General features: G+C 39.9%; 1 protein-coding gene across 1 annotated transcript in view; it reads right to left on the bottom strand.

Moving 5' to 3' along the window:
• Window positions 1-12,945, bottom strand: part of alien (COP9 signalosome complex subunit 2 alien) — a 179,114-nt gene that overhangs the window by 155,158 nt on the left and 11,011 nt on the right. Inside the window, 2 exon segments of the mRNA XM_070085842.1 lie at window positions 938-1,063; window positions 1,276-1,470. Coding sequence (XP_069941943.1) covers window positions 938-1,063; window positions 1,276-1,470 — 321 coding nt within the window.

Raw genomic sequence — 12,945 nt, 5'->3', positions numbered from 1 at the left:
TCCCCTACCACAATTACTCTCTCACTTGGTTCAAAGGTTCCTATACATTCACTTCACATCTCCCAAAATCTCTCTCTCTCCTCTACATTCCTCTCTTCTCCAGGTGCATACACGCTTATTATGACCCACTTTTCGCATCCAACCTTTACTTTAATCCACATAATTCTTGAATTTACACATTCATATTCTCTTTTCTCCTTCCATAACTGATCCTTCAACATTACTGCTACCCCTTCCTTTGCTCTAACTCTCTCAGATACTCCAGATTTAATTCCATTCATTTCCCCCCACCGAAACTCCCCTACCCCCTTCAGCTTTGTTTCGCTTAGGGCCAGGACATCCAACTTCTTTTTATTCATAACTTCAGCAATCATCCGTTTCTTGTCATCCGCACTACATCCACGCACATTCAAGCATCCCAGTTTTATAAAGTTTTTCTTCTTCTCTTTTTTAGTAAATGTCTACAGGAGAAGGGGTTACTAGCCCATTGCTCCCGGCATTTTAGTCGCCTCATACGACACGCATGGCTTACGGAGGAAAGATTCTTTTCTACTTCCCCATGGACAATAGAAGAAATAAAGAAGAACAAGAGCTATTTAGAAAAAGGAGAAAAACCTAGATGTATGTATATATACATGCATGTGCGTGTCTGTGAAGTGTGACCAAAGTGTAAGTAGGAGTAGCAAGATATCCCTGTTATCTAGAGTGCTTATGAGACAGAAAAAGAAACCAGCAATCCTACCATCATGCAAAACAGTTACAGGTTTCTGTTTCACAGTCATCTGGCAGGACGGTAGTACTTCCCTGGGTGGTTGCTGTCTACCAACCTACTACCTACATTTATCATACATTATTCAGTTTGGAAGTAGCTATAATATATGGCATTTCAAAAGCCTAACTGTTTTACAAAGATTTTACTATACATGTCAGCACTAACATTTTTTGATGTAGATATGTAATCCAGGATGGAGTTGATGGATTTTTCACTATAATTTCGAGTAACGGCTGATTTGATATAAGTCAGCAAGTGTTTATAGCGTGTCATCATCTCCTCATAGTTGCCCTGAAAAAATTAATAATTAGCTAACAACCTCAAATACTTTTCTAAATAAACTTTCATTAGCTATAGGACCAAAAATATACAGTATAGAATATTTGTTAAAATTCATATCCTAAAATTTACTGCAATCATTTTAGCTGTCAAATACAGTATTTTGGACAATTAAAATATAAAGAAAATGGTACAGTACCAAATTTCACAGTGGCATTTCATACCAGTCTAAAATTTATTTTAATCATCTGTTTGAGTGCCTTGAAGCCCCATTCGCCCTTATCCCCAGCTTCAAGGTCCAAGACACGCTGGAAGGAGGTAAGAGCTGCTCTGGGATCATCTTCTTTCAAGGCTTTGCTGTTGTAATATTGATTCTCTAAATCAACATCAGGTTCACTATTGCTGTCTTCAGAGTATTCCTGTAAAGGAAAAAGTTAAAAAAATTTAAAATATGGAACATATATACAATTCAAAAAAGTTCCCCTATTATTAATCATGTATTATATACTGTACCAGCCCCCTTTCTAAACTATGAAGTAAATTTTTCTGATTAAGAATCCAATCTCAGTGTTACCAAACCCTGAGTAGCTACATACAAACTATGGAGCACTTCAGAATTTTAAAACATAACCATTTGCCATCTGCAAGAGAAATTTTAACCAACTTTATCTTAACAACATACCTTTTCTGTACTACACCTCCTCATTAGAAAATTTGTGCAACATTAACAGTCTCTTTTGGAATCAGGACATCTCTCAACTTTAAGTTTGTTTAGTGTATTCAATCTTATCTCTGATTATCATGACTGTTAGTAAAATTCCTTTGCTCTCCCTCACAAAAAATACTTCTCCCAAAATTGGGAAAAAGAACAAGAGGAAAGGATGATCCACCCAAAATGTCTTAAAATGCTGGAAGGAACTAGAGTGCAGTGATCTGATTCTAGTGGCTTCCAGCATTCCTTCTCTTAATGTCGATGGTATTCTTCCTTGCTAGAGACTTCAAATTGTGTGAATAATCAATGTTCACTTAACCCTTTGAGGGTCGAGAGGCCCTCTCCCAAACTCGTTCTCAGGGTCGAAAATTTTTCGGAAAAAAAAAAAAATATTATGAAATGATAGTGAATCTTTTTCCGATCATAATGACACCAAAAGTATGAAATTTGATGAAAAACTTATGGAATTATGCTCTTGCAAAGCTGGCGATTTCGCCCACTTTGGGCCCTACTTTCGGCCAATTTCAATGTTGCAGTTGACTAAAATCATAGCTATTTCCCTAGAACTCCATTTGTTCTATCGACTGAGTACAAGAATCCACCCATTTACCAATTTCAACTATCCAATAAAGTGGTCAGAAATTGGCAATTTGGGCAATTTCACACAAATTTCAAAAGATTCCACTTTCAAAATAGGGTTCAGAATAAACACGATAGATATTCATGGCACTAAAACAACATTTTATCTGTTCATTAGTCACATCTCTAAGCCTCTCTTACATTACTTTTGCTTTCCATTTTGAATTTTTATTCTCACAGAAAATAGGAGGTTTTCTGTTATGTATACTACTGCATCATTGTAAAAACGGTATAAATGATATCAGCACACTTATGAAAGAATATTAGACTCACCAGTTGACGTGTATTGGACGCGTGGCTTGATTTGTTTACTCTTGAATATCAGCAAAAATCGATCATTTTCGCTACTTTGAGCTCAATTTCAAGGTACTACTTGTGATTGTGAAACCAATCAAAATCATCTCTAATTCTGTAATATCTCTTCCATTCTACCAAATGAGACCAAGGAAACGAGAATACAACCATAAATACCATACGAAAATTCACTATAAAGTCGCTGTTTTAAACCAAAACAGTTTTTTTTCTCATTATACACAGCGTGCTTCAGGATTTTTTTATACTGCACACACTGACCACACAGACCCATTCTTTCATATGTAGGCCTGCCAGCATTCTTCCACCAGATCTGAAGGCGCTAGAATTTAGGTGTACAACGTGACCAACCCTGGCTGCAATGACATACAGGAGGGCCCCGCTTTACGGCGTTTTGCTTTACGGCATTCCGCTAATACGGACATTTCAAATTATGACCAAAACTCGCTATACAGCTCCCCCCCACCTGTCTTTCTAATACGGTCACAGCGGCCCACCGAGTTTGTTTACATTCTCCCTGAGCACATCTCCTTATTATGTCTGGAAACTTTCCAAAATTTCAAGTGTTTTAAAGTTATTGTATATTTTATATGTATTGTACTTGATAATTAAACTTGTGTACACCTGTACCTAAATAAACTTACACACTGTGCTGGCATGTAGGTACACATTAAAATCACTAAGAGTCTCTCTACTCTTGATGCAATAATAATAATAATAATAATAATAATAATAATAACAGTAATAATAATCTCGGGCTCATTAATGTCGCATATTACGTTAATATAGACATTTCCCTTAATCTATGATATTTTTTTCAAAATTATATAAGAAACACATTATGTAACACACAAACATGATACATGCACCCACAGTAAAAAAATTTATACAAATATATATGAGATGTTTACCAAACGGTTTGTAGAAGTGTCGGAAGAATTACGTTTTCTCTAGCCCGTCACCTGTTACTAGGGATAACTGTAGAAAAATATTCCTTTCGTATGCCTTCACTTTATAGCTATAATTCTGTACTAACTTGTACACAGTGTAAGAGTATTTGTTTCGTGATTTAATTATTATAACAATAATAAAAATATTATAAGGTAAAAGTTCCACAAACTGTTACAAATGTACATGAATGAACTAAAACTGGACACGTATTAATACCGTCTATTTCGCCTGACCGAGTGATCGTCCACAACCTGTTCAGTTTGTTTGTTTGTTTATGCTGTCTGAGCTTGGTGTATCATTAAATGTTGTATATTACGTTAATACACACATTTTCATTAATCCATCCGTGATATTTTTTTCAAAATTATATAATAAACACGATACATAACATATGTGTAGAGAACCTAGGATAACCCAAAAAAGTCAGAGTGACTTACTTCCATTGCCTTCACTCAGAGCATCATTTCTTCTCAAAATGATGTTACATGAGAATGGGAGTGTTCTTCTTTATTTATTCTACCGTATCAATGTAGAGACAACCTGTACACAATGTAACTTGTACACAAACCAGACGTGTACACTGTTTACAAAACTTACCTTCGCCTGGTTTGTTTACATAACTCTGCGCCTGTCCTCTCTCATGCACTCATTCTTTCTCTCTGGTATGGTAGCCTGGCTGACTACCATACATACCACACTTGATTTCTTACAATAAATACTACTTGTCTCACCCTAGATTAAGACTATAAATATTTTAAGGTAAGTAATGAGTGCACTATGTGTGTATTGTACTTTTTTATTGTTTTTTGATGCCTGGTTCTATTGCTAACATAACATATGTTAGTGTAAACTTGTTATCTAGTGTTTGTATGCATTTGTAAGTGGAAAAAAAGGGTGTTCCACTTTACGGCGGTTTCCGCTTTACGGCGGAAGCCTGGAACCTATCCCGCCGTATAAGTGGGGCCCTCCTGTATTTGTATGTGACTGACCCTCAAAGGGTTAAAAACAACCCATTATACCAAGTTCATTTGTACTAACATACTATTATATCACTTTTCATTAGTACACTAATGAATTTGTCACACACATGATCCTCCTCCTCGTCCACCTGTCTATTCCTTACACAACATATTCTCTTCAAGGCAAAAAAAATCAGAAGTGTGCCTGTCAATTTCGTACTGAAGACTGCTCATGTACAAATACCAATTCAAAATTTTTGTTCTTGAATTTTATTCTATGAAGTCACTTTGTTTTCACATTTATTCATGTTTTATTGATTTTAGAAAAGAGTTGCTTTTCTGCACTACAGAATTCCTTAAAAATAAATATACTATCTCTTCTCATTTAGCTAAAGCAATCTTTGGGCACTACTGTGTGGTGATTATTTTTTTTATATGGGGAGGAGAACACACCTTTGCATCTTATGACACACTGGTACAAAAATGATTCCATCAAACTGATGAACTGAAAATGTAATAACCTTAGGATCTCAAGCTTCTTTCCTTAGTATGTACAGTATTCATGCCTGATAATACCCTCAATTATGACACCCATCAGAATCAGTGAGGCATCTGCTTTTGTACTAGACCAAATCTGAGGTACCATAATAGCCCTACAATACCACAACTGGAACAATACAAAAATACCCGTACATAGGAGAATGAAACTTATGACAACGTTTCATTCTCCTAATTAGTATTATTATTATAATAAAAAAGAAGCGCTAAGCCACAAGGGCTATACAGCGCTGCAGGGTAGGGAAGGAAGCAAGGGTATCGGGCAGCAGAAGGGGGGAGGGACGATTAGTAGGTTACAGAAAACAGCGGGGCAGGGGATAGTGCAGGGGTAGAGGGTAGCAAGAGATTGAGGTAGAAAGGGCTGAAGGTATCATCAGAGTTTGTGGAGTAAGTCAGTTGTTGTCAAAAAGTCAATGAGAGAGTCCGGATGAAAGGTGGGTCCATCAGCGAGAAGGGAAGGTAAAGAGAGAGCAGCGGAGCGAAGACGACGTTGGAGGTAAATTCTGCGTGCACATTGATAAAGTGGGCAGTCTAACAGAATGTGGCTGACCGATAATGGAACCTGACAATTCTCACAGAGAGGAGCAGGGCGCCTCTCCATGAGATCCATGAGTAAGATGAGTATGGCCAATGCGAAGGCGGGAGAGTAGTCTCCCAACCTCGACACTGGTGGCAAGAAGACGGCCAGTAACCTATACAGTAGGGCCCGACTTACACAGCAGGTTAGGTTCCAGGCTGTCACTGGAAAACAGACTTCGCCGGAAGGCAGAACGCCATTTTTTTCCATTTATAAATGCATATAAATGCCAGACAACAAGTTTACACTAAATTATATTAAGTTAGTAATAGACTAGGCATTAAAAACACACGAAGTAAAATACATTCACAGTAAATTCATTACTTATCTTAAAGTACATATTTGTAATTTTAATGTAGGGAGAGAGGCAAGTAATACTTATTTGTAGGAAGTCAGGGGCAGGTAGCCCAGGTGTAGGTAGCCCTGGCTCCCCGTCTCATACTTAATATACGATATTTAAAACATCCCAGAGAGGTAAAATACACATACAGTACACTTATTATTTACCTTAAAATATGTGTGGTCTTAATATAGGAAGAGAGATGAGTAGTATTTATTTGTAGGAAGTCAGTGTAGGTAGCCAGTAGGTGTAGCCTACCTGGGCTACACCTACCGGCTACCTACACTGTGGGCCAGAGCCATATTATTAACATCGACATGCCTTGTTCAATGAAATTAATCATTTCTAACAACTACCTTTAGATGCAATCATAAACAAAGGTAGAATTAATGAATAATTCATGCCGAAAATTGTAAACAAAAGTGGAGTGAGGGAGTGGCTGGGCCAAATGCAGATTCATACACGTTTTCTCTGATGGCTGAGCAGAGAAAACAATGTTGTCCCTCCCACCCGGCTACCACACAGCTCCACAAGTATTATTACCAGAGCACACACAAAATATGCAATAAATGCCAGACAACAAGTTTACACTAACTTACATTAAGTTAGCAATATAAATAAGCATTAAAAACACAATAAAAGGTAAGATACAGAGTACACTTATTACTTACCTTAAAATATTAATATTAATGTGTGAGAGGTGAGTGGCAGGGTGTTTATTGAATAAAATCAGAATGGCACACCATCATCCTCTAACTTGGCACTTAAAGCAAGAGGCTTACGACTTCTCTTTTTATCACAGCTAACCTTAGATGCCATCGTCAATGAGAGCCAACTAGTTAATGAAAGAGTAAACGAGAGAGAGAACGAGATACAGAGTTGAGACAATGTAAGAACACAAACTGAACAGGTAGTGGGTGATCACTTGGTCAGGCGATATAAATGCGTATTAATGTGTGTCTACTTTTAGTTCATTCACGTATGTTTGTAAGAGTTTGTAAAACATTTACCTCAATATTTTTTTATTATAATAATTACCTCACAATACAAATACTCTTACATTGTGTACAAGTTGTACAAGTTAGTTCAGAATAAACAAACAGCAACACACCATTTTTAGAGTGAATGAAAATAATAATAATATTAATAATAATAATAATAATACATATTATAATTACAGTATTATTATTATTATAATAAAAAGCACTAAACCCACAAGGGTCGTGAATTGCTACATATAGAGTAAAGGCATTCGAAAAGAATATTTTTCTACAGTTATCCCCCAGTTTGACTAGAGAAAACGTACTTCTTCCGACACTACCTACACAGCTGTTTGGTAAACAAATCTCATATTTACATCAATTTTTATTCTGTGAGTGTATGTATCATGTTTATATGCTATGTAATGGGTTTCATATATAATTTTGAGGAAAATATCATAGATGGGTTAATGAAAATACCTATATTGATGTAAAATAAGACATTTAATGTGCCCAAGAGTGATTATTATTACGTAGTATTGGCGTCATGAGTAGAGAGAGACTTAGCGATTTTAATGTGTACCTACACACCAGCACAGTGTGTAAGTACAGTGGTTCCTCGTTTTTCGTAGTTAATCCGTTCCTGGAGTTGCTACTATTATCGAAATCTACAATTTTTGAATCAATTTTCCCCATAAGAAATAATGTAAATACAATTAATCCGTTCCTGACACCCAGAAGTATTAAAACAAAAAATTCTTTTACATGAAATACAGATGTAGTACATAAACAATACAATGGGAAATGATGAATGAAACATTAACAGCATAACACTTACCTTTATTGGAGATTCTTCTTAGTGTATGGGAGACTGGAGGAGGAGAGAGATTGGATTGTTTACAGTTTGGAAGGGGAATCCCCTTCCATCAATACTTCAGGTACCAATTGCTCTTCTGGGGTTGCTTCTCTTCTCTGTTTCTTAATGCCACTAGGACCACCTTGAGAGTCACTGGAGTCCTGTCTCACAAAATAACTGTGGAGAGAGCTCTGTTTCTGGTGTCTCTAACACTTCCCTAAAATGGCCCAAGACTGTCACTGAACATGTTGCCAACATGGCTTGCAACAACCTTGTCAGGGTGATGTTTCTCTATAAAGCTTTCCATCTTACCCCACATAGCAAAAATCTCTAATTTCTGAAGAAGGCACCTCCTTCCATCTCTCTTCCTCCTCCTCTGCAGCAAGATTCTGAGCTGCGAACTGTTGCTGTTCCTGCTGATGTTTTTCTTAAATTCAATTGTATTTCTCACCTTCTTTACCACAGGCTTGGCACTAGGAGCTTTCTTTGGAGCCATGGTAGCTTATTTAGTACTTGCAAGCACTAAAATGAGTGGAATATTATGAAATATTTCGTAGGAGCACGTGAGGGGACCTTTGCTCACTGGTAAACAATGCCAGACTGGCTGGGTAGGGAGGCCGCCCCGGCTCACACTGTGCGTATGCATCCCGGACGAACTACTATTCGCGAGTCAACCTATGATTAGCGAGCCCATGTTTATACAAAAATATCCCTATGATTTCCGAAATCTATGATTTCCGAGAACTACGAAAAACTAGGGACCACTGTATATTTAGGTACAGGTATACATAAGTATAATTATCAGAGTACATATAAAATATGCAGTAACTTTAAAACACTTGAAATTTTGGAAAGTTTCCCGACATAATAGACGAGGTCATGGAAAATGTAAACCGGGTGGGGGGTGCCGTATTTGAAAGACCGCTTGCCGTATAGCAAATTTTGGTCATAATTTGACATTGCCGTATTAGCGGAACGCCGTAATGCGAAAGGCCGTAAAGCGGGGCCTTACTGTACTTGGTTTAATAGAACAAAGTTTGTTATTGAGCAGAGCAGACCAACGTTGTTGCCAACGGGTGTGAAGGTGGGTAGCTATTACAGCAAAATAGTCTGGAAATGGAACACCACTATATGAAATTGGTAGGTCATGTACTGCTGACCGCGCAGCAGTGTCTGCCTGTTCACTGCCCTGTACGTCAACATGACCAAGGACCCAACAAAAAACAATATCTTTATCTTTGATAGAGATACGGCGTAGCCAGTTGGATACGGAGAACTAGAGGGTGAGGTGTATCAAATTTCCGTATACCCTGTAGAGCACTAAGGGAGTCTGAAACAACCACAAATGACGACACAGGCATAGATGCGATACGAGTAAGTGCTGCAAGAATGGCATACAATTCAGCCAGAAAAATGCAAGCCAAAGATAGTAAATGCCCACGCACGACGCTGTCTGGAAACACTGCTGCAAATCCGACGCCGTCAGAAGATTTAGAGCCATCTGTGTACACGGCAATGGCATGAGAATGAGAGTGGAAGTGGTCGAGAAAAAGAGCGGGAAGCCACCGTAGGCAGTTGGGCTTTCAAGCAAGGGAGTGAGAAAGAACAGACCCGAACAGCTGGAACTTCCCAGGGGGGTAGGGAAAAGTGAAATGCTACATGAACATATAAAGGCAGTAACTGAAGGGAAGACAAGAGCGAATGTAGGCGAAGAGAGAAGGGACGGAGCAAACTGGGGTGGCAAACAAATAAAGAAAGTCTACTAATATCAGTGACCATTCTATAAATGAAAGGATTGCAGAGATCGTGAGAGCGCACATAGTAGCAAAGGCAATGGGCATCACGACGATCAGACAAGGATGGAACATTTGCTTCTGCATAGAGGCTCTCAACAGGGGAAGAGCGAAAAGCACCAAGGCATAAACGTAATCCTTGGTGATGGATGGGGTTAAGGCTAGACAGAGTAGCAGGAGAGGCCGTTGAATAGATCTGGTCACCATAATCGAGTTTTGATAAAACGAGGGCTGAATGTAGGCGAAGGAGAGTTTGACGATCAGCTCCCCATGAAAGATGAGCAAGGGTTTTAAGAAGGTTCAGCCAGCTGTGACACGTTGCCTTTAGAGAGGTAATGTGGGGTTTCCAGGATAACCTACGGTTAAAGAGAAGGCCTAGAAACCTGACTGTATCACGTTCAGGGACATGGGAGCCATAGAGGTACAAAGGATGATTGGAAATGACAGCGTCTAGTGAAAGTAATTTGGTGAGTTTTGGTATTGGAAAATTTAAACCCATGCGTGGTGGCCCAATTGGAAACACGGTCGACCACATGCTGGAAAGAAACTGTAATGAGGTGACAGTCAGAACCTGCACAAGCAATAGCGAAGTCATCTACATAGAGTGATGACCAAATACTGGATGGAAGAACAGAGGCCAAATCATTTATAGCAAGGAGAAAGTGTTGTGCTCAGAACACATCCCTGACGGACACCTTCAGCTTGGACAAAGTCTGGGGAGAGCACATTATTGACTCGAACACGGAAATATCTGTCAGTTAAAAAGTTCTTAAGGAAAGATGGTAGATTGCCTCGGAGGCCTAAGGAGTGGGCTTGGGCCAAAATATATACCTCCAAGTTGTGTCATATGCCTTCTCAAGGTCAAAAAATATGGCAATAACCGAGTGATTATTAGCAAAGGCATTACGAACATACGTATCCAAACGTAGTAAGGGGTCTATGGTAGAACGGCCCTTATGAAAGCCATATTGACGAGTGGAGAGACTGTTGTATGTCTCTAAATACTACATTAAATGTCTATTTACCAGACGTTCCATCACTTTGCAAACTGCACTGGTAAGAGCGATGGGACGATAGTGGGAGGCTTCATGTCCCGTAGTACCCAGTTTGCGGAAAGGGAGAACAATGGCAGATATCTAGCTGTGGAAGAACTCCTTGTGACCAAATAAGATTGAAAAGGCGTAAGAGGACTGCAAGGGCTGACTGATGTAAATGTTGTAACATACAAATATGAATGTCATCGGGCCCAGCTGTCGATGATTGGCAAGCTGAAAGTGTTGCCTCCAGTTCCTGAAGTGTAAAAGGCACATTATACTGTACTTCTCTGAGAGAAGAAAAGTTCAAGGGTGCTAACTCTCTGGCAGGCTTTGAGGAAAGAAACGAGGGGCAGAGATGTAGCCCCAGAGAAATACGGACCAGATGATTGCCAACTTCAATGGCAACATCTAGAGGGTTTGCTATATCAACACCGGCAATCCGCAGAACAGGAGCCGGGTCAGGAGAATATTTACCACTCAGTTTCTGTACTTTTTTCCAGACTGCACTCATATTGGAAGCAGAGGTGATGGTGGAGACAATCTCGCAAGCAAGTGCGTTTAGCGTCATGGATGACACGGCGAGCAATCGCATGCTTCTGCTTAAAATCAAGAAGTCTCTCAGTCGTTCTATTATGCTGGTACCTGCCCCAAGCAGCACATTTCAAACGTACTGCACGAGCACAAGCAGGAGACCACCAAGGCACGCATTTCTGAGAATGCCTGCCTGAGGTTTGGGGTACAGAATGAGAAGCTGCGGTTAAAACTAAGGACGAGAAGAGGTGTAAAAGCTCATCAATGGAGGACGAAGAAGGCATCTCACTAAAAACAGTTAGTTGTGAGTAAAGGTCCCAATTTGCCTGATCAAATTGCCAGTGTGGGTTATGAAGAGGTGGTGAATATGAAGGGGAAGTAAGAATGATTGGAAAATGATCGCTGCCATGTAAATCCGGGAGAACAGATCAGGTGAAGTCTAGTGCAGTGGAGGAAGAGGAGACTGAGAGATCGATGCAAGAGAGAGTATGAGTACGAGGATCAAAATGGGTGTGAGTACCTGTATTTAAAACATGGAGGGGGTGGGAAGCAAGAAAAGCCTCTAGCTGAATGCCACGGGAATCACAGTGAGATCCCCCCAGAGAAAATGATGGGCATTAAAATCACTAAGTAACAGAAGTGGTGGCGGTAATGATGAAACAAGAAAGACAATATCCGGAATAGATAATGCTCGAGAAGGAGAGGTACAAAGAACAGTGTATACCACCTATGCAGGTGGATACGGGCTGCTGTGTAACGCAGCGAAGTATGAACAAATAGCTGATGGTATGGAATATCAGTGCACAGAAGAAGGGCACTTTCGTTAAAGGTCCCATCAGGAAAAGGATCCGAAGAATACAATAAATTATAGCCTGAGATGGGATAGATAACAGCAGATAGTAATTTTGGTTCTTGTAAGCAAACACCAACGGGAAAATTGGGAGAGCAACATCTGAAGCTCACCCCGATTACCCCTGAGGCCGCGTATATTCCACTGTAAATAGGCCATGATTGGCAACGATAAAGATACTAGAAATCCGCAGGTAAGGGTACTTACGGACTACAGGGGTTAGAAAAGTCCACATGCGGTGGAAGCGGAAAACGTTCAAGCAGCGAAGGAACAGTGCGCTGTGAAGAAAGGAGTTGGGCAGACGGAGAAGAGGAAAGAGAAGGAACAGAGGGTGGATCAGTGTCCATTGATGGTTTGGTCTCTGCAGTATATTCAGAGATTGCTTCAAGTGTTTCGGAATTCAGAGACATCATATGGGAGACAATATTGGAGATGGAAGGAGGAGGAGTTTGAGTAAAGATCGGAACTGTAATGGACTGTGTCAAGGTGGGGGGGGGGAAGGGTGGAGGGAAATGGAGAAGTGTGGGAGGGGACAGAAGAGGCAGAAACCTGGGAGGTGGCAGAAGAGGAAGAAACTTGGGAGGGGACAGGGGAGGAAGGCACAGTATGAGGAGGATGAACCTCCACACTTGTAAACAAGCCAGTGAAAGGGGAAGACCCTGGTACAGAGACTGGGAAAATAAAGTGTGGAGGTGGATGAAGGGAAGGAGGGATTAAAGGAGATTTTTTGGACTTCTGAGAAGTAGAGAGACGATTGGGAGGTGTCACATGAGGTCTTGTCGATACCGGGGTTTGTGAG

The sequence above is a fragment of the Cherax quadricarinatus genome, chromosome 17, assembly GCF_038502225.1.
Source record: "Cherax quadricarinatus isolate ZL_2023a chromosome 17, ASM3850222v1, whole genome shotgun sequence".
Classification (NCBI taxonomy): domain Eukaryota; kingdom Metazoa; phylum Arthropoda; class Malacostraca; order Decapoda; family Parastacidae; genus Cherax; species Cherax quadricarinatus.
This window is presented reverse-complemented; position numbering and strand designations above follow the sequence as displayed.